At 34.8% G+C, this 22574-nt stretch overlaps 2 protein-coding genes across 4 annotated transcripts in view; both read left to right on the top strand.

Annotated features, from left to right (window-relative positions):
• Window positions 1-290: 290 nt before the first annotated feature.
• cetp (cholesteryl ester transfer protein, plasma) lies at window positions 291-12200 on the top strand. Its single transcript, NM_001007360.1, is given in 16 exon segments — window positions 291-443; window positions 2109-2220; window positions 2296-2427; window positions 4106-4176; window positions 4279-4366; window positions 4656-4725; window positions 5139-5199; window positions 5281-5372; window positions 5468-5647; window positions 9242-9292; window positions 9492-9641; window positions 11153-11220; window positions 11318-11360; window positions 11434-11503; window positions 11585-11670; window positions 11833-12200. Coding segments are annotated over 16 exon segments (1482 nt in total). The 5' UTR covers window positions 291-313; the 3' UTR covers window positions 11911-12200.
• Window positions 12201-14718: 2518 nt separating this feature from the next.
• Window positions 14719-22574, top strand: part of nlrc5 (NLR family, CARD domain containing 5) — a 35390-nt gene continuing 27534 nt past the window's right edge. Inside the window, exons 1-7 of one of the 3 annotated variants that reach the window (XR_015514117.1) lie at window positions 14719-15220; window positions 15840-16162; window positions 16504-16545; window positions 19827-21552; window positions 21831-21914; window positions 22013-22096; window positions 22229-22312. Coding sequence is in view for 2 of the 3 variants with exons in the window: in XM_087291442.1 (XP_087147568.1) it covers window positions 15847-16162; window positions 16504-16545; window positions 19827-21552; window positions 21831-21914; window positions 22013-22096; window positions 22229-22312 (2336 nt within the window). In the remaining variant the exon portion in view is untranslated. 3 annotated transcript variants of the gene reach the window in all.

Raw genomic sequence — 22574 nt, forward strand, 5'->3', positions numbered from 1 at the left:
AAGTATCCCTTTAATGGTTTTGAGCTTGTCCACCTACGTGAACTTTGTCCTTCTCTTGTCCACTCTGTCTATATCTTTTATTTGTTTTGTGCAGCCGATTGTCCAGAAAACATTGCTGTGGACTGTTTACTGTCCTCCAGTAACCTCGAGCAACATGTGCAAGTCGGCCTGAGGAGCAAATCAGCCCTTACAGGTCCTGTCCACCCCCTCTTCCTCTGGGACACCGCTGGATCTGTCCCTCCTCCTCAGACACTTGCTGAATGAAAACAGGGCTCTTTTGAAGAAGCACTATTAGGAGTCAAAGACTGTTGAGATGGAGAGGAGAGCAGTGCTGTTCCTGGTTGTCGCTCTGGTCAAGATAAGCTGTTGCTGTCTGGATCCTCCTGCTGCCTACAGGTTTACAGGAGCTGTTTGTAGGCTTACCTATCCTGCTGCTGTAGTCTGTAAGTACACGCTCATTTATGCTAGTCAGACCTTCAAGTCATATCTGCATTATTAATTTTATAAAAAAAACTGTCTCTGGAATCTTGTTTATTGTTTGTACCACAGTTACACTTTTAAAAGGATTTTAAGTGATTAGAAACATTGGCCTGTTGATGTTCTGACTAGTTTTAATAGTCTTTGTATGTGTGTTTTTAAAGATGAACACTGAAAAAATTTATTCAAAGATAATTCCTTGGATTTACTCAATTTCTTTACGTTAAGAGTTTGTAAACAATTTATTTGGGCTGAATTTGAACAAACAAATTTAGTTGAACATTACTAAACTTAATTTGTTTGTTTAAATTCAACACAAATAAATTGTTTGCAACAGTTCTGCATGCAACACTTTTTTCAGTGAATGATGTTATCTGTTTTGTTTGTTAGTAACTTTTATGTTGTATAACATTTATGGCTGCCTCGAGAGATATTAAAATTGTTATTACTTATTTAAAACTATTTAAATCAGTTGAAACAGAACATTTCCAGTTTTACAACTATTAAGCTGAAAAAAAAAGATTTAAAAATGATTCCTTGAATTTACAAATTTACAAATAAACGCAAAAACTCAACTAAACCTTTATGCCTTTATATTCCTTTTCAGTGCTCAGCATATATAAGTACACCCCTCACAAATCTAACCTTTAAATTCATTTTTTAATAGGAAGCTATAGAATATTATATTTGTGCATATACATAGATTAGTCAGTACTGAAGCCAAATCTGTGGCTTATCTAACAAAATAACTTACGATAACAGTCCAAAAACTAATATACAGCCAAATTTATATGTTATAGAATAATATTAAATACACATTTTAAAAGAGAAAAATTAAGAAAAACAAGAATTTTTTAATTTAGTTGAAATTTTGTAAGTTGAATTTTTTTTTTTGCAATATTTTTCCTGAAATTAATTGTTTTATCTTTGCATTTGGTGACTAAAATAATGTTTTTATAAATATCTGTTAAATAAATCTGTTTTGTTCAAATGCACCAAAATACATTGCCTATATTCACTGAAAAATGGATACAAATATTCATTTTCAAAATGGGATGAATTCATTTATGCTAAGCAGTACCTGCTTTGTATTACAGTATATTACCACTAAACAATAATAATAATAATGTTACAAAAAATTGTATTTTCAATTAATGTTAATGAATACTTTTATGTATATAAGTAAATTCAGTTTTTACAAATTATGGAATATACAAACAAGTTTTCAACGTCAATAATAAGTTAGCAGTATATAGTAAATCAGCTGAAAATGATAATAGCATATATATATATATATATATATATATATATATATATATATATATATATATATATATATATATATATATATATATATATAATGTATTTTTGATCAGATTATTAGATGTCAAACTTTTTTGTCTTTATTCTTAAATATGAACCTCTTGAGGTTTTATTCTAAAAACTATAAATCATTTAAAAACCCAGAAACTTATGTTCATTAATAAATATAATAGAAAAAAATAATTTGTATTTAATTGTTTTATTTTATTATATTATTATATTTTAGGATTTAATTATTAGCCCAAATGTCCTGCTTTTTCATTGACATTGCGAGCCCAAGCAAATAATTTTCTCTCTTGAATCCTCAGTGAATGAGAAAACCACTGAAGTCATACAAGCCGCTTTCCAGCATGCCAAATATCCCAGTGTACAGGGAGAGCGATCAATAGGCTTTGGGACGGTCAAATACGGATTCCACAAGTGCGTTTGTTTACACGATATGTTTGCTTCTGTTTTACATTCTGCATCTTACAGTACCTCTCTCTACTTTGCCAGTTTAGAGATTCACAACCTTTCCATCGGAAAGAGCGAGTTTGAGCTGAAGGAGAATGTAGGGATCGGCATCGCCATTTCCAACGTGTATGCTGTATTTAAAGGGACCATCAACTACGGATATGGCAGCTGGCTGTGAGCGTTTCTATTTATTACTGCATTTATTAGTAGTATGAGGTTTCTGCAATAACACAGCTATGGTTTAAACCTGTACTCTGCACGTTTTTGTAAAACTGTGATCTTTTAAGTAGCTTGAAGTTTTCAAAAGAGTAAAAATTTATAAATCTTTTTTTTACCTCATGGTTTGTTGAAATAAGATTTGAAACTCAATTTCATAGTAAATATTATAAGAGCTGTTTTGTTGTGCCTCTTCTTTTCTCTTTTCATTTTTAAATGACAGGCTATTCTAGAAATAAGTCTTAAACACATCAAATGATCTGGCTTTTACTAAAGTTGGTTCATTATGTCTTACATTATGCATTAACTTGACTGGGGCAATATTATTTTTTAAATGAGTTAATATTGTTAAGAATCATTATTGTAAAACTATATATTTTAATGTATATGTGCACATTCCACTTTTTCACTTCTAAAATGTACACACTAGTAATTTTTTGAGACATTATCCATTTTTTTGCTTTTTATTTTATTATTACTATATTTTAAACTGTGGAAAACCTGGATGTCTGATTATGATGTCTTAGTATTTTATACTTCCTGACAAAAGCCTTGTTGCCTATTCAAGTTTTAGGAACAATAAATAATGGCTTGACTTAGTTGATCATTTGGAACCAGAAGTGGCTTATATGAAAGGCAAAGGCCTCTAGATTATGATTAATTTACCTAAATAAAATATGATCATTGCCTTAACTTTTAATTATTTAATTAGGACAGTAAGGCCTGACTTTGCTTAGACAAAAGTCTTGTCGCTTAACATTGAGAATTAATTTTGTGTATGACTCCTATTAGCTTGGAGGACTGCATACATCTCTGCGATGACTCAAATAACTTATTAATAAAGTAATGTGTAATGGTAAAGAAAGCATTTCTGCCGTAATCTTAGAGACAGAGTTCATCAAGATTCTTTGGATTCATCTTCAATGCCTCCTTCATCTAACCCCAGACATGCTCAATAATGATCATATCTGCTGACTGGGCTGGCCAATCCTGGAGCACCTTGACCTTCTTTGCTTTCAGGAACTTTGATGTGGAGGCTGAAGAACGAGAAGGAGCGCTATCCTGCTGATTTGCCCTCTCCTGTGGTTTTTAATGTAATGGGCAGCACAAATGTCTTGATACCTCAGGCCGTCTGTGTCGCAGATCTCTCGCATGCCCGCATTACTGAATGTAACACCAAACCATGATTTTTCCTTCACCAAACTCCATGCGGGTTCAAATAGGCCTACTGCAGTATTTGTGATGGTTTAAGATGCAATTCAACAAGTGATTCTTCAGAAAAATCTACCTTCTGCCACTTGATCAACTAGAAATCAGGTTATTATTTTTTGCTCTTACAACTTGGATTGATGACAAGACTTTTGTCAGGTAGTGTATATTATACAATTATATATATATTTAATATTATTTCATTGACAATTTCAACCTCTGTGCTCATACTGTGCAATAAATATTTAATGTAAAAGGCTACTTTAAGGCTAGAGAGTCATTCAACATTGATATGGACAATGTAGGCCCTAGATTAAAAAAGGAGAGGAAAGTACTACTGAATTAAAGGGAGATGACAAAAAGTGTACACTGAATTTCAACACCGGTTGTTCATAACAGTATGACTGTTGTGTTCTTACTCACACAGGCTCAGCTTAAACCAGTCAATGGATTTTGAAGTTGAGTCTCAAATTGACCTGGTCATCAATCCAAAACTATGTGAGTGCGTCTCATCCTACTTTTAAACAGCCAGCTTTGACATAACGCTGAAATGAAACAGGCTGTTTTAGTTATTGAAAAAGGTGTGTGTTTGTGTGTCAGACTGTGGTAAAGGCAAAGTGGCTGCAGACACATCCGACTGTTACCTCACATTTCACAAACTGAAGCTGCTTCTGCAAGGAGACAGAGAGTGAGATCAGCATTTCACACCTCCGAACCCTATCTAGCTATTTATCTGTCGGTCTTTCTTTCTTTCTTTCTTTCTTTCTTTTTTTCTTTCTTTCTTTCTTTCTTTCTTTCTTTCTTTCTTTCTTTCTTTCTTTCTTTCTTTCTTTCTTTCTTTCTCTATATATATCTCCATATCTATCTAGGTCTTTGCTTATAAGTCACTTCCGGGGGATCAAAGAGACATATTTCTATCCATATGCAATGCCCACTCGCAAGCGCTTTTACATGACTCTTACTTTGACTGTTTGCAGGCCAGGCTGGATGAAAAAGATGTTTACAGATATTGTGACTTTCACAGTGAAGTTAGTTGTAAAGTCACAGGTGAGTGTGTCTAGACTCTTCTGCTGTAGTTAGTTTGCGAGATGCTATTATTCAATGATTTGTGCTAAGTTGAGACCCATTAGATCTGGAGATCGACTTAGTAGATTCAAAATATTAAAATTCAGCTATTTAACTCTTGGGGAGTTGTAAAATTAACCAATTTACAAAAAAGTGGAGTGTTCCTTTTAAATAGTTTGAAGCCATATACTGTAAATAGGTGCATGATTATCAGGGGGAAAAGGCAAAACTGAAATTTTAGTTGTTGTTTTTTTTTTTATTATTTTCAGACTGCTGTTTCATTAACTTATAAAAAAACAAGACTTTAGATTAGGTTAGATCTAAGCAAAATACCCTATAACATGCCTTACATCTCAGAGTGTCCTGACTTTTTGGCGTCTTTTCTTTACCAACAGATCTGCAAGGAGATAAACAGTGTGGCCAACATACTAGCAGACTTTATACAGGAGCAAGCAGGTAAAAAGCAGAGCTCTCTTTAATGTGTGATGTTGTTTATCATGCTTTATTTGTTGTTGTAATCAATGTCTGTCTGAACAGAGCAGTTTCTTAGTGAAGGAGGCATCGGTGTGGACATCTCTGTGACCTCCTCCCCAGTGATCAAATCGAATTATATAGAATCATACCATAAGGTCTGATCATAAGGGACTAGTTTTTTTGTAACTTTAAATACACAAATGCAGAAATCATTTTATGATGTGTTAATGTTGTTCTTTTGATTAAACAGGGTTTGGTTACTTTTAATAATGAGACATCAGACCTCAGCAACTCTGTGTTTCACCCTTCACAACTGTCTGAGGGCCGCATGCTTTACTTCTGGTTCTCTGATGGCCTTCTAGACCCATTATTGGGTGCCATCCATAATGACGGACGATTTGTGCGCAGTATCTCTGGAACAGAACTCACGGTAAGATACTATAATATTAGTATTAGATGTGGTGGAGACATTTCCAATGTTATGTACTGTAAGCTTTGTTTGTATCCCTCCGTTTCTTTGCACGTTGGTGTAATTAATGTTTTAACTGTAGAGGGTGCTGTGGAGTAAATGGTTGGCACGTGGTTTTTGCATTGCATACAAACGAACACTATAAAAATCAGTTCCTAATGTTTTTGCCTGTTCAATGGTTCTTTAATAGAAGAAAAAAGAGAGCGAAAGAGATAAATGTTATATGATTTTTCTGTATTTTAACAGTAAAGCATAAGAATTGAAGCATATAATTCCATATTTTTTGAGAAAAGCTGTCACAAAAGTTTAGACCACAAATCAGTCCCGTAGGCAGCCTGGTGAAAGGTGGACCTTCTTGCAGTTATTCACCTCATTTTCTATTTAATCATAAGATTTAAATAATGCATTTTAGTGACATTTTAAGCACTATTTTTACCTGGATTAATTTAAACTGGAGCTTATCTGATGGTCATCATAACCACACATTTTGATGTACCAAAAATATTTCCGATTTAATATTTTAAATAGAGAATATAAAAAAGAAATATGAAAAATAATTATTTTTAAAATACTTATTTATTACAACATATGTCATCATAAGAAAAAAAATAAGAATCCATTAAAGTAAAAACTAAAATAAATAACAAAAAAAAAAATAAACAAATAAAATTATTAAAATAAATAACTTAAATTAAAAACTGTAGTCTAAAAACTGTCATTCATCAATCAACCTTCCAGAAATTGGCCGTTTCATTAAAAAAATTTAAACATAATAATAATAATAATAATAATAATAATAATAATAATAATAATAATGTAGAGTTTCACAATTTTTCTAGCCTCTTTTGTAAAAAAGAAAGTACATTTGAAAATTCATGGACAACAAAAATAGCCAAAATAGTGTTCAAATTAACTTTAATATGGCCATTTTTTGTGCTTCACTTTTTATTTGTCATTTTTTCTTTTAAAAATAAGCTCCAAACTTTAGAATAAAAGTTACTTGCAAAATGTTTTCTCTATTTAAAAACAATAGCAAAAAATGACTTATCCCCCATCAGATTATAAAATGAAAATATATTTTAAAAAAATATATTTTTATTTGTTTGCACTGGCCAACTGATTAGCTGAAGTCACACTAGAGCGAAAGCCAACAGAGGATTCCGCTTGGTCATAACGTCTTTTTTAATGGGTTATTAGCCCTATTCATGATGGCAAAGCAGTCAAAATAGGACAAATAAGTTCATGTATGGGACAAATTCTGGAATTTTGAGGGGTCAGTGAGAGGTGGGTCTTCCAAACCACCCAAACTCCCAGTAGTATCTGGATGCAGTCTTTATGATGCAAGCTGACATTGCATCACTTAGAGATACACTCAATGGAGCTAGTGATGTCACTGTGAGGGGTGGCGTTAGGTGACCTCATTACAAAACATTGGATGCAGCTCAGATTGGTTCTGCACCCCCCCTGGCTATGGACCTGCAAAAATATACTGTATAAAAAGAAATGTCCCTGGCTGCAAAATGCTATAGAGATTGCTCAATGCACAAAAATGTATTGTTGTATGATTTCATTACAAAAAATAATAATAATAATAATAATATCAATATAATTACTAATATCATTTACATGTATAAGAAATAATATTTTTATAACAGCATCAGTAGTAACTCTAGGATTGAAAAACCACATCTGTTGTTCAGTGTTTTTTAATAAATAAATAAATATAAAGCAGTTTTATTTGTAATTAATTGTTTTGCTATAGGTATAATACATTGTTTTATTATGTTTATATTTTAGTCAAGGTTTTAGTATATTTTTGGTCATTGTATTATTATGATTGTTTTTATTGTCATTTCAGTTTCTAATTTAGTTGTTTTAGTACATCAAGCTTAGAAAAATGCTAAAAATGTTTGGCATTTACCTAAATACAGTTTTTTACAATGGCTATGACAGTTTTTCCAATACATTTAACAAGTTTGCTAAACTCTTAACGCAGCAACACACCTAAAACACACAATTGGCAAAACAGTTAATTTCATGCTCAAAATCACACATTGTAAACTAAACTTCTAAACTTCTTTTCAAAATACAATAATAAACAAACACACTACACTATGTCTAACAAAACACTGCAAACATGTTTCAAAATGACATAAATGTTCAAAACACAAACACATGTTCTCTTTCAACAGAAACATTCAGTCTTTCAGAACACACTGACAATAAAAACACTATCATCAGCTAAAATTACAGAAACTGCATTAGTTTATGTGTCAGCTCTGCCCTTATATTTTAAGACTCTCTACATTTTCATTTTGTCTGGTTTAGTAAATGCAGTTTCTTTCTTTTACTGCAAAAATGCAATACAAAAATAAAGAAATAAATTGCTTTATAAAATTTACAGTTGATTTTAAAAAATACAGACACAGAATTGCTGCAGTACAGACTTTATTTGCAAAAGGACATCACTGCAAGATATACAAACAGAAAAACCATCTCAATTATTATAAAAAAACAAAGTAATTTTCTATTCTGCCAGGTCTTCTGCATTTGCCCTACTTCTTCTCTGGCCCGGCATGGTAACGATGGCCCTTTGGCCTATTATGTTTCTCCTACGGCGATGCCTTTTTACCAAGTTGAAGCCAGTCTCGTCAACATAGATAATTTCATGTGGGACTTGATTGACCTCCAACTTCATGGCTCTCTAAAAGTAATTAGACACAGTGTAAATGGTTCACTGTACTATAGCTAATGTACATATGTACTAATGAACGCCAGGTTTATAGAGTTGTTTACTGCAAAACACACTGTGCATAGTAAAGTAATGACTGTATTGCATAACCTTATCTGGACGTATTGGTGACGGAGATCTTCATTGTGCTTACTGTTCCTTTCAAAAACCTCATAAGTCCTTTTTTAGAACATACAGTATGATCATGTGATTTGAAAAATCTCAACACATGAGTGTGCTTTCTAGATGGGAATCATGTTCATATGGGAGATGGGAGCTGTCATATATATATATATATATACACACACACACACACACACACACACACACACACACACACACACACACACTCACACACGTATACATACATATATACATATATGCAGGGAATATATTTGTGTTTCAATTGACAATATGAACAGCTGTTTACTTTGGCTTTAGCCTATATAGGTTCTGTTTAGAACATGGTGTTATCTGTTCTGACATACTGTGTGAAAGCATTGGTAAATTGGACTGTAAAATTACATTGTTTTGGTTTTGGTTGAGTTTGTGTGTAAAAGAAGTTCAAGCATTTTAAATTTGTGTTAACTGGATGCATTTTGTGTCAAAGCAACAAGAAATGTGTAAATTGTATAGCCCACGTAGACGGATGTTGTGCTAACCGTGTTAAGAGTTTAGGAAACTTGTTAAATGTATTGAAAAAAGTGTCATAGCAATTGTAAAAAACTGTAATATAAGATTTTGTTTGTCTGAATGAATGACCCTGCTATAAGACTATGTACTGTTTTGAGTCATATTCACTTGTATGTATTTCTGTTTTACAGGATCTGTTTCAGACTGAGCTGTCTACAGCCAGGCCTGAATTGTTGAGTAAGGTACTAAACCACAACTTCACAACTTACAGACATGCAAATAAATGTTTCCATTTAAGGCAACCTTCACGGGCAGCATCTGTGTGTTTGAATGCATTCAATTCAATTCATCTTTATTTCTATAGCACTTTTACAATGTAGATGGTGTCAAAGCAGCTTAACATAGAACATTCTATGTGATGGGCTTTTATCTTCTCTCTAGTGGCTTTCTTCAGAGGGTCCGGTGTTAAAGGCGAGAAGTGTGTCGATTCCACACTTATGGACCACCACACAGGGCACATCAGTCAGAGTCATGGCTGGAGTTCAGCTCTTACTGGATGGTCAAGAGACGCCAGTGCTTTATTTTGAGACAGTAAGATAAAACACACACAAACAGCCTAGATGGATGGATAGACAGACAGACAGATAGATAGATAGATAGATAGATAGATAGACAGACAGACAGACAGACAGACAGACAGACAGACAGACAGACAGACAGACAGACAGACAGACAGATAGATAGATAGATAGATAGATAGATAGATAGATAGATAGATAGATAGATAGATAGATAGATAGATAGATAGATAGATAGATAGATAGATAGATAGATAGATAGATAGATAGATGATAGATTTATTTTTTCCCCGTTTTCTGTTTAACAAAGAGAATATTTTTTTCGACACATTTCTAAACATAATAGTTTTAATAACTGATTTATTTTATCTTTGACATGATGACAGTAATTAATATTTGACTAGATCTTTTCAAGACACTTTTATACAGCTTAAAGTGACATTTAAAGACTTAACTTGGTTAATTAGGTTAACTAGTCAGGTTAGGGTAATTAGGCAAGTTATTGTATAACGATGGTTTGTTCTGTAGACTATCTGTAGATTATTCTAGTCGAAATAAAACAAATAAGTCTTTCTCCAGAAGAAAAAATATTATCAGACATACTGTGAAGGTTTCCTGAATCTGTTACAACATAATTTGTGAAATATTTAAAAAAGAGAAAAAAAAATCAAAGGGGGGCTAATAATTCTGACTTCAACTGTATGTAAAGATTTTTGAACCCATCATTCAATTTACTTATTTACAGTATGTATATATTGACTTTACTTATAATGTATTTATTTAGTTTTTATATTCATTACAGTAATATTATTGAATAATATGAAAATGTACATATGATTTACCTACAATAAAATTTGTGAATAATATCTTCAGTCTTTAGTGGTTGTATTACATGATATTATGATATGATTATGATATGATATTACTACGGTACCTTTGCTAACAAACAAGTGGTTCTAATTGAATTTGCATTATAAACCTAAATTGTAATTTAATTTCTATTATTATTATTGATTATATGTTAAGTTTTCGGATTCTATACTCTCAAAATCATTTCTCATGAATCAGATTTTGTTTTTTTGTTTTTTTACAAAATACTGAAATAGCAAAATAAATAAATAAAAAAAAGCAGATTTTGTCTGGTTTTTGCAATCAGTCGGCCATGGAGAGCAGACTGTAAATGCCAAACAATCTAATGAAATGCATATTTTGCTGATTAGTTCTGATGAAAATGATCAATGCTTGTCTTGTTTTGACCTATACTAATCAGTCGAACTGGGAAAAAAAACAAAAACATTTTGAGTTCTAAAAGACTGACAGAAATTACACCAAATAAATTCAAATATAGCCTATTAACCTTAATCAAACTAAGTCAGTTTGTTAAAATATTTCTCATTTTCCTGTTTACTAATTCCTTCTCTATTTGATTTAACAGCTTCCACATGTTTACATTTGAGTAACAAACTCATGACATAAATGAAAATACTCTATAAATATAGTTTCAACTGTTTTTGTTGTTTGTAGGATGTAACAGTTGTTGTAAATGCCTCATATGCAGAGAAGAAACTAATTCTGAAGGCCACTGCACAGCGGTAAGTTATGGAAGATATATTCAGATATATTTTTGCATAGAAAACTAGTTTAGTATTGAGTATTTGTCCGTTTTTTTGTGTTTTGTCACCAACATAGTATTTCTATAACAAAGGTTTCCTCGTCGGAAGGAGCAATTGAGGTGAGAGTAATACTAATTAGATTAATTTAGTTTCTATATTTTGTATCATGCACATTATGTAATTTCCTCAAAGATGGAGGAGAGCTTGAGAGCTTATCTGCAGGAGGCTGTGGAGAAGATGGGAATCCCCAAAGTTGTGTCATGTAAGTGTGTCCATCTTAAGCAAACAGTGTAAATTGTGTGTTTTATTTTTCCTTGCCATCATATTTGATCTTTGTTTTCAGACCTGGAGGTAGAATTGACCTCTTTGATGGATGAACATGGGCTCAATCTTTTTGACATCTTCAATCCCGAAGTTGTACCTCAGGACGTGAGTGTATTACATTAGCAGATAACCTTAAAATACTTTACCAAAAAAACTATCGATCTAAATTTTAGTTACCATCATGTATGGTAAATTTTTTTTATATAATTATTTCTAATTTATGAAACTAATATTAATTCTATAAAATGTATTTATGTGCTTATACAGGGTTATGTGATGGTACAGCTGGATTTTGGATTTCCACAACATCTGCTGGTTGAATTCCTCAAAAGGACGCTGGATTGACAGTTTTTCTCACACAAACACAAAGTTTGTAGAAATAGTTTGAGGAACACACACACACACACACACACACACACACACACACACACACACACACACGCACAAATACAATTGACTATGTGACTATATATATAGTGTAACTATTGAGCATTCAAACTTTTTTTAAATACGAAAGTGTCAATCATCATGATCTTGTTTTATGTACATGTCCTTTAGTAATATTATCTGATGACCTTCATAATGTTATTCAGAGGTTGTGTTACCAATATTAAACATTTCCTGATGCTGTCTCACATAATTGCATGTAGCAGCTTTCTGGTTAAACCTGTTTTTTCTTTTAAAAAAAAAAAGGTCTCTCTTTATTTTTCCAAAATAATCCTGTGTGAGTATATACGCGCACACACACACACACACACACACACACACACACACACACACACACACACACACACACACACACACACACACACACACACACACACACACACACACACACACACACACACACACACAGGCCAATTTATTAGGTACACCTGTCCAACTGCGTGTTTACGCAAATTTCTGATCAGCCAATCACATGGAAGCAACTCAATGCATTTAGGCATGTAGACATGGTCAAGATGATCTACTGAGTTTCAAACCGAGCATCAGAATGGGGAAGAAAGGTGATTTAAGTGACTTTGAATGTGGCAAGGTTGTTGGGCCAGACAGGATGGTCTGAGTATTTCAGAAACTGCTGATCTACTGCGATTTTTCTAGGGTTTAAAGAGAATGGTCAGAAAACCAGAAAATATCCAGTGAGCGGCAGTTCTGTGGGAAGCAGAACACCACACCGTTTGCCACTCCTGTCAGCTAAGAACAGGAAACTGAGGAAACAATTTGCATAGGCTCACCAAAATAAGACAATAGAAGATTGGAAAAACATTGCCTGGTCTGCCGACCAACATAAAAGCATGGATCCATAATGCCTTGTATCAATGGTTCAGGCTGGGGCTGGTGCTGTAATGTGTGGGGGATATTTTCTTGGCACACTTTGGACCCATTAGTACCAATTGAGCATCGTATCAATGCCAGAGCTTACCTGAGTATTGTTGCTGACCATTTCCATTCCTTTATGACCACAGTGTTCTCATCTTCAGATGGCAAATTCCAGCAAGGTAACGCACCATGTCATAAAGCGCTAATGATCTCAGACTGGTTTCTTGAACATGACAATCAGTTCACTGTACTCAATTAGCCTCCACAGTCACCAGTCTCAATCCAATAGAGCACCCTTGGGATGTGGTGGAACGGGAGATTGGATTCATGGATGTGCAGCCGACAAATCTGCAGCAACTGCGTGATGCTATCATGTCAATATGGACCACAATCTCTGAGGAATATTTCCAGTACCTTTTTGAATCTATGCCACGAAGGATTAAGACAGTTCTGAAGGCAAAAGGGGGTCCAACCCGGTACTAATAAGGTGTCCCTAATAAAGTGCCCAGTGAGTGTATATACACATTTGAGAAGTTATAATGAATGAGGACAGAAGCTTTTAACACTAAGAACATTTTTGTGTAGCTAAAGCTATACAGTGTTAATAAATAGGTGTTTTGCAGGTGTTTTATCTATTTTTTTAGTAAAGATCCATAATGTGTTTAAAGTTAGGGGCGACGCAGTGATGGAGTAGGTAGTGCGGTCACCTCACAGCAAGAAGGTCGCCTCGGCTGGGTCAGAAGGCATTTCTGTGTGGAGTTTGCATGTTCTCCCTGCATTCACGTGGTTTTCCTCCGGGTGCTCTGGTTTCCCCCACAGTCCAAATACATGCGCTATAGGTGTATGGATGTTTCCTAGAGATAGGTTGCAGCTGGAAGGGATCCGCTGCGTAAAACATATGCTGGATAAGTTGGCGGTTCATTCCGCTGTGGCGACCCCGGATTAATAAAGGGACTAAGCCGTAAAGAAAATAAATAAATCAGTGTTTCTCAAACTGTGGTACATGTACCACTAGTGGTACAAGGGTTTCCTTCTAGTGGTACGCGGAAGAATCACTGAATAATAAAAGAATTAAATGAACACATTTTTAACCAGGTTTTCCAGGTTTTGATGAATAGATTAATACTTCACAACTACAGCAGTTTCCTTTTTACTTTTTAAGAACAGTGCCACTTGTAATTAACCTTTAACAGCACATTTTAATTTAAATGAAGAAGTTTTTTTTGTCTGCAAGAACAGTTAATGTTTAAACTTATAATGTTTAAAGTGGCTGACAATCATACATATTCTTAATAATAGGAATAAATCTGCCCCATTTTAAACTTTGAAGAGCTGTAGCTGTTTAATTAGGCCTGCTATGCTACTGTATTACAATGCTGGCCATTATGGTGGTACTTGGAGAGACTTTTTTTCTGAGGTGGTACTTGGTGAAATAAGTTTGAGAACCACTGGAATAAATGAATGTTTAAAGTCTAAAGAAATAAATTAAACAGACAATGTGCTGGTAATTTTTTGCTGATTTGTAGCCTGTTTTCAGAGAAGAATTTCCACTTGAGCTTTGAATAAACTGTATGCAAATATGTGCAAATTTTAGCTAATTCAAAGAGATAATGCTTCGATTGCGTGCGTAGATTTAGACTTGGAAGTAAAACGGTGATTATATAACATATAGAAGGTAGATTAAAGAAAATAAAGCTCCGCATACCATCTTTCTAATTGTCTTTTTACCTGACAGTATCTTGATGTCCTTAAAAGGAGGACAGTAATTCAATATCTCCACTGGGTGGCGTCAGTGCAAAGATAACAACCTATGATAACACCCACAACAGTCCTGTCCTCATATGCCCTCTCACTCAGAATGTACACAGACGACGAACTTCAGTTGGTAAACCTAATGTTTTGTAAGCGTCTTGCACACTTTGTAAGTGACTGATTGTGCTGCTCATTAACCAAATAATACAACGTCGAACTTACAGTATGTACAGCATAAACGCTAAACTTATTGAATTCCCATACGAATTGACCATAAGTTAACTTAATAAGAGAATGACGCATTCGATAAAAAATGCTCTGGGTCGTCATGTGCTGGCCTAAAAAAGTATTAGAAGAGATGCGGATGCCATGTTTCGTCGTCGATAGATAAAAATGATGTTGTAGGGTACATTAAAGCACGTATTGGACGCACCAAAAAAAAGTTAGCTGATCTGTCTCGCGCCAAAATCCTGGCATAATGAGATCCGTTTTTCTTATGCATGTGAATGGAATCGAAACCAAACCTGAGCGGGTTGCTTTCATTTTCTCCTTTCAATTGGACAGATGCGTTATGCCACCAGCGGTGAGTACATTATATACGATAGCTTATTATAACCATACAGAGCATTTTAAATAGTTACAGTTCTGAACATATTGACTAACATTAGCATACAGAGGGGGCTCGGAGCTCAGACACAACAACAGTGTCCAGGACTGGTTTTGTCATTTCCTGCTGGTCACTATAAATGCGCACCAGCTAGCCTATAATGTTTACCTTTATGTTTCAGTGATAGATAAAGCCGTAGCATTTGCTCCACAGTATTATTATGTAGGAATGAGTGCTGAACATGTGCCATCCTGAAAACGTTTAACTACTGTGCAATAATTTGACATATCTGATCTGTATAGCAACCATTTTGTTAGGAAAAACTTGAGTATATGTGTAATCCATCTTCTATCAGTATTTGAAGCATTTAACTACTACCTAGTGAACTGAAAGTGTCGAGCTGACTTACAGAAGTGCATGTTGTTTTTAGCTATGCCAAACAAAGCCCGTGCACTGGCATCATTTGCTTTGCCACATGTTGTAGATAGGTAGGTGTTCAACAACATTAGTTAGCACAACATTAACTGTAGTTTTGTTTTGAAGTGAATTAAACACACTGAATAAAGGGTCTTAATGAGTTATCTGTTTTAAACAGCTAATGGATGAGGATGGAGAGGATGGACTGGTCGGGGGACGCCCTGACACTGGTAGCCCAAGAGGCCAGTGTACTGGTGGACTTGCTCTGCGAACAGGATAGTAGTGTTTTGGACCATATCTTTGACTTGTTGGAATCTAACACACAGGATGAGATACGATCACTGATCAACAATAGAGATCGTGTCTCAGCCATCGTGGATTACTTCAAGACTTCAGACAATATCACATGTAGAAAGTTTTTCTGCACCATATATGAGTACTGTAAAGACATCCCTTTCTATCTTGAAACTGCACTAGTGTCTATAGCTGGAGATCCAATTGGTAAGTCATGTTCTGCAATAATTTTTTAATGTAGTTATACTGCAGCATTTCTCTTGTTCTACCATATAAAATGCTTAATATTTAATATTAAAGCATAATTGCATTACTTTATGACTACTTTAGTTTATAACTACTTTAATTACTGCATAATTTAAGAACATATTAGTTCATAATTTGTTTTATTTAACTCATACACTTTTTTTTAGAAAGTATTTAAAGTGAAAGTGAAAGTATCCTTGCACGTTAAATAAAAGAAACAATGAATGCTACTAAATTCTGTGTTATAAATATTTTCTAAATGACTTTTCTTTGCTTTTAAGACACAAACTTTCCTCTTACAGATAATTATTCATCATCAAGAAATGTGAAACGTCTACGACTAGGTATGTTTTATTGTTAAAGGAACACACCCATTTTGACTCTGTTATTAAGACTCTGATCCCCAGCAGTTCAATTTAAACAGTGAACAGAAAGCCTTTAAATGATCTACATTTCTCGGTGTTTTTAATTTATTTTGTATTTATCATTTTTGTATAACATTATTAATTTTTTTTATGCTTTTACAATAAATTAAACCCCAATACCCAAAACTTACCCCAGACAGATTTATTCAATCATTCATTTTCTTTTTGGCTTAGTACCTTTATTAATCAGGGGTCGTCATAGCGGAATGAACCGCCAACTTATGCAGCATATGTTTTACGCAGCGGATGCCCTTCCAGCCGCAACCCTACACCCATACACTCTTGCATTCACACACACACACACACACACACACACACACACACACTATGGTTAATTTAGCTTATTCAGTTCATGTACACTGCATGTCTTTGGACTGTGGGGGAAACCGGAGCACCCAGAGGAAACCCACGCAAACACGGGGAGAACATGCAAACTCCACACAGAAATGCCAACTGATCCAGCTGGGGCTCAAACCAGCGATGTTCTTGCTGTGAGGCAATCGTGCTACCCACTTTGATACCTACAGACAGGTTTGGTAAAAAACAAATGAAATAATAATCATTATTTAACTAAAATAATAATAATAATTAAAAATAAATAAATAAATAAATCTAATCAAACACCAATTCATTCATTAATTTTTTTTGGCTTAGTCCCTTTATTAATCTGGGGTCACCACAGCAGAATGAACCGCTAATTTATCCAGCATATGTTTTACGCAGCGGATGCCCTTCCAGCTGCAACCCATTTCTGGGAATCACCCATACACACTCATTCACACTCAGACACTAGGGACAATATAGCCCTATTCACCTATAGCGTATGTCTTTAGACTGTGGGGGAAACTGGAGCACCAGGAGAAAACCCACGCGAATGCGGGGAGAACATGCAAACTCCACAAAGAAACACCAACTGACCCTGCCGAGGCTTGAACCAGCGACCTTCTTTCTGTGGGGCGACAGCACTACCTACAAACGCCAAACACCAAATCACAATAATCAATAAACAATCCACCCTTCCAAAGCTTCTTCAAAATCTTCATTTTTCACAAAGTTCTCTTAGATATTACAAAATTCTGAGGATTTTTTTTCTTATTATGTATGTGAGCTTTTCAAGAGCTAACTACGTTATAAGGTTTCTCAACCAAAGTGGAGGGGTGATTAACATTGTATTAAACATAAACCAATCAATTTTCTTTCTTTGGTAGACAAAACGCAACTGTCCTCATACATATTCAATATACTTAATCCTTGACTTAAAGGAATTGAATTGAAAATAAATTAAGAAATATATTGCGTTACCTCCACCCCAAATTTTTGTATCTCCTCACACTCCCACACTCAATGAAAAAAATTACCTTGTATCTTATTGCATTTAAATCAAAGATCAGGGATATTAGGATTGATTGTATTTAGTATTACAGGAGTAATATTAGTTCTCATTACCAAATTATATTGTAGCAGTCTCAATCAGAAATTTAGTGTTTTTGTTTGTGCATTCAAACATATTGTATTCGGTCACACTTTACAATAAGGTTCATTACTTAATGTTAATTAATGCATTTACTAACATGAACAAACAATGAACAATACATTTACTACTGTATTTGTTCATGTTATTTAACGTTAGTTAATGAAAATACAGTAGTTCATTGTTGTTAGTTCATGTTAACTCATGGTGCATTAACAAATGTTTACAAGCATTGACTTGGATGTTAATAATGCATTAGTAAATGTTCAATTATGATTAATAAATGCTGTACAAGTGTTGTTCATGATTAGTTCATGTTAGTATATGCATTAACTAATGAACCTTATTGTAAAGTGTTACCTTGTATTCTAGTCCTCTACTAGAATATACCTTTTTTGTATCTTGGATCCATTCTAGTCTTTTATTTTCAGAGTTTTCTTTATGATATTCTCTTAATATGTTATATAATTGTGTAGTTCTTTCTTCGATGGAACAATCTTGTTTTGTAAGAGTTCCCAATAACGACCTTGGGGGGGAGCTGTGTTGAATTCTTTAAACTTGTACAAATAAAACTTCTTTGTAAACATTCGAAATGGTGTTTTTAAGGTATGTAAAATTACAATATTTAAATGACATTAATGAATTGTCTTTATACAAATCTTTTAATCTTATTATGCCCTTATTCATCCATAGTTTAAACCCCATATTGTTTTTAGTGGGTGTAGGTTGCTGGGTCGCTGGTTCGAACCTCGGCTCAGTTGGCATTTCTATGAGGAGTTTGCATGTTATCACTGCGTTCGTGTGGGTTTCCTCCGGGTGCTCCGGTTTCCCCCACAGTCCAAAGACATGCTACAGGTGAATTGGGTAGGCTAAATTGTCCGTAGTGTATGAGTGTATGAGTGTAACAGGCCCTTCCAGCTGCAACCCATCTCTGGGAATCACCCATACACACTCATTCACACTGAGGATTCATACGACAGGCCGGCCGGAAGGTGTAAAAAAAAAAAGTAATTATCATATGGACAAGTCTAAAAATGGCTCAAAAAGAGTCGACCCCGCAATCATACAGGACCGAAAAAGAAGAAGATTATTTTTATTGGGTGTAATTATCATTTTAATTATTAATTAAATAAATGTTTTTTACTAGTATTTTTTACTAAATTGCATCTATCACTAATAATTTTTGTTTCAGATGTTTTGTTATAAAATATAAAACTAAAATATTTAAACAACATGCCAAGCTAAGTGACATGAAATATAGCAAGAATTTAATACAATTTAAATTAGAAAAGGTTTTGTAGCTGAAAAATATTTAGCATACCAAATCCCATATTACTAAAACAATATGTGATCTACATTTTTAAGACATTTATATGCATTTTATGTTGAAGGGATAGTTCACTAAACATGAAAATACTGTCATGATTTACCCTCATCATGTTGCAGACATATTTAAATTTCTTTCTTCTGATGAACACAAAAGCTAAAAACAGGTAGCCATTTTCTTCCATAGTATTTTTGTTCACTGCTATTGATGTCAATGGCTACCAGTATCCAATATTTAAAAAAAATATATCTTCCTTTGAGTTCAGTGGAAAAAATAAAACTCATAAAGGTTTGAAACTATATAAGGGAGAGTAAATGATGAGAGTAAATTTACATTTTTGGGTGATATACAATTTCATGATTAAACTAAAAATTGAATATGCCTTGATTTTTTTACCCCTAGATCCTTTACAGAGCTACACAGATGCTCTGAAGTCCATGGTAAAGGAAAAACATAAGACAGTGATGCAGAATGTGGTAAAGGATATACGTCTAGATGACACATGGGTGTATTTAAAGCACAGGAACCCTCCACGAGCAAAAGACAGGACCCTCCAGCTTCAAGCCTCTCTAGACAGCCATGAAGGTGAAGAGTCAGAGCACAAAGTGTCCGTTGAGTCTCTTTTGAAAACCACTGGCAGGGTTGTTGTGCTGCTGGGCCAGGCTGGATCTGGTAAAACCCTGCTCGTGCACTGCCTCGGCCATAGCTGGGCTGAAAACACCTTCCCGTCTATTCAGCTGCTGTTTCTGCTGGAGTTCCGGCAGCTCAATCTGATCTCTCGAGACCTGTCCTTGAAAGAATTACTTTTTCTCTTCTATCCTGCTTGTTCGTATGTTGAAGAAGAAAAAGAAGAAGTGTTTGCATTCATCCTCACACACCCGGACAAAGTCTGCTTCATATTAGATGGTTATGATGAGTTTAGAGCCAAACTCACAGATCCTAGAGAACTTGAGAGCACAGTTGATCTGAGCACACCCATGCCAATGGCCGATCTACTTTCAGGACTCTGCAGTCGTAAAATTCTTCCAGATTGCACTGTTTTGGTCACCTGCAGACCAAGAGATGTGACGGACATGTTTGGAAGCCCTGGGCTCCTAACCTGTGAGCTTCAGGGGTTTGACCGATTGGGTGTGAAGGAATACGCTGAGCAGTACTTCCATGAAAAAGGAGATCTCAAAACAAATGCTGTTAACTTGTTGATGGATAACCGTCACCTCTTGTCCATGTCTCATGTGCCTGGACTCTGTCATATCTGCTGTATATGTGTGGATTATCTGTTCTCCAGTGGTGAAGTGTTGAATCATCAGCTTCCAACGTCCTTAACCCAAATCTACATCCAGATTCTGTTGGCATTCCTCAGTCGGTTCAATGAAGATGGAGTGTCTAAAACGTCTCTGCTTATGAGATACAGGACTAAAATTGTTGAGATGAGCCAACTGGCTCTCAAAGGACTGGAAGGAAGCACCATAGTCTTCATGGAATCAGAAGTATCCAAGGAACTCCAAGATTTTGGTGTCAGAAGTGGGATACTGTCTCGCGTAAAGCTGACGCATGAGGATGGATCTTCAGGATACGGTTTTACCTTTATGCACCTTACAATGCAAGAGTTTCTCGCTGCTCTCCACCTCATGACTAGTCAGACAATCACAGATGGTCAACTTAAGAAGAAGCTTAACTTGAAAACCCGATGGACTACCAAGACTGATCCAAAATCCGTCTTTACAGACTCTGTCCATCTTTATGTATGTGGGCTTGCAGCAGAGGCCTGTACTTCCAGTTTGATCCAACTTAAAGGAGCAGAGAGTGAGATGGCTTGGGTAAAAAAGCGACAAGCTGCTGTTCGTAATGTTTTACTAGGTTTAGCGGGAGGTGCCAGTCATACAGGTCCAAAAATTGTGGAGCTGTGCCGATGTGCTCATGAGACACAGGATGCGAAACTGGCAAAAGCTATTGGTTCGAGACCACAGATTGAACTGCGAAATATCAGACTGAATGCTGTTGACATGGATTCCCTTGCATTTGTAACAGCGGCTGCTGATCAGACTGTATGTCTAGACTTTGGTGGATGTTCAATTGACTTGGATTGTTTGGAAATCCTCCCTAGTTTCAAGAATGTGGATCACCTCATGTGAGTTTCCAAAAGAACATCCTTAATAATAACAGTATTAATGACTGATATAGTGCTTCCATATTGGTTATCAGCAAATTTATCTGCATTGGTTGATGTTAGGTGCATTTCAGTCGGATTATTAATTGTGTATGGCATGTGCATTTCCCATATTTCTTTTGCTTCAACCATTTGCCAAACATCTAAGTCTCACTTAAGTTCAGTTTCAGCCATGAGATCTTGTAACTTCTTAAATATAACATAACATCTTGTAACTTGTTGAATTTATTTTATTCAAGTTTCCGTAGCCGGAAATATGATGACAAATTTGCAGAGACTTTGTGCGGTATCCTGTCTAAACTCCAGGCCTTGCAACAATTAGAGTAAGTTTTTTGATGTGTACTGTGTCCAATAAGAATTGTATCACTGTATTGTCCTGTACTGTGTTTTGCATTGGTTTATGTTTGTCTCCGAATTACAGTTTTATCAGTGGAGGCCTCACCGATGTTGGAGCGGCTAAACTTGCCAAGGCGTTGGAGGATTGTCCAAACATCACACACCTGAAGTAATACTGTTTGTTATGTTATGAACTTTATAGATTGAAATTTCAGGCGGTCTACTCAGATATAAGACACAATGTTGTTAAAAAGGTGTAGGTGCTCTATAATCAATCATTTTGTTTTATTTTCTCTGACAGTGTCAGTGATAACTCTTTGAAAGATGAGGGTATAAGAGAGATTGCAGAAACAGTGTCCAGGCTGCACAACATCTCCTCTATTTTGTGAGTGTTTTAATTTTTAACAAACTGAATATAGTCTGTAAGTTTAATGATACAGCAAGTAAATACAGCAGTTAGCAACTTATTTGTAGCACCAAAATAACAACAGAAAAAGGTATTATAATATAAGCAATTTATTTCATCTTTTTCAGCTTTCATTTTAAATTTATACTGGATTTTGTATTCCTACAATGCATGTAAACTACCTGGATGTCAAAATTACATCAAATTGACATCCAGTATTGGTGTCATACAGGACAGTCCT

This window comes from Danio rerio, chromosome 18 (genome assembly GCF_052040795.2).
Source record: "Danio rerio strain M-AB ecotype USA chromosome 18, GRCz13ab, whole genome shotgun sequence".
Lineage (NCBI taxonomy): Eukaryota > Metazoa > Chordata > Actinopteri > Cypriniformes > Danionidae > Danio > Danio rerio.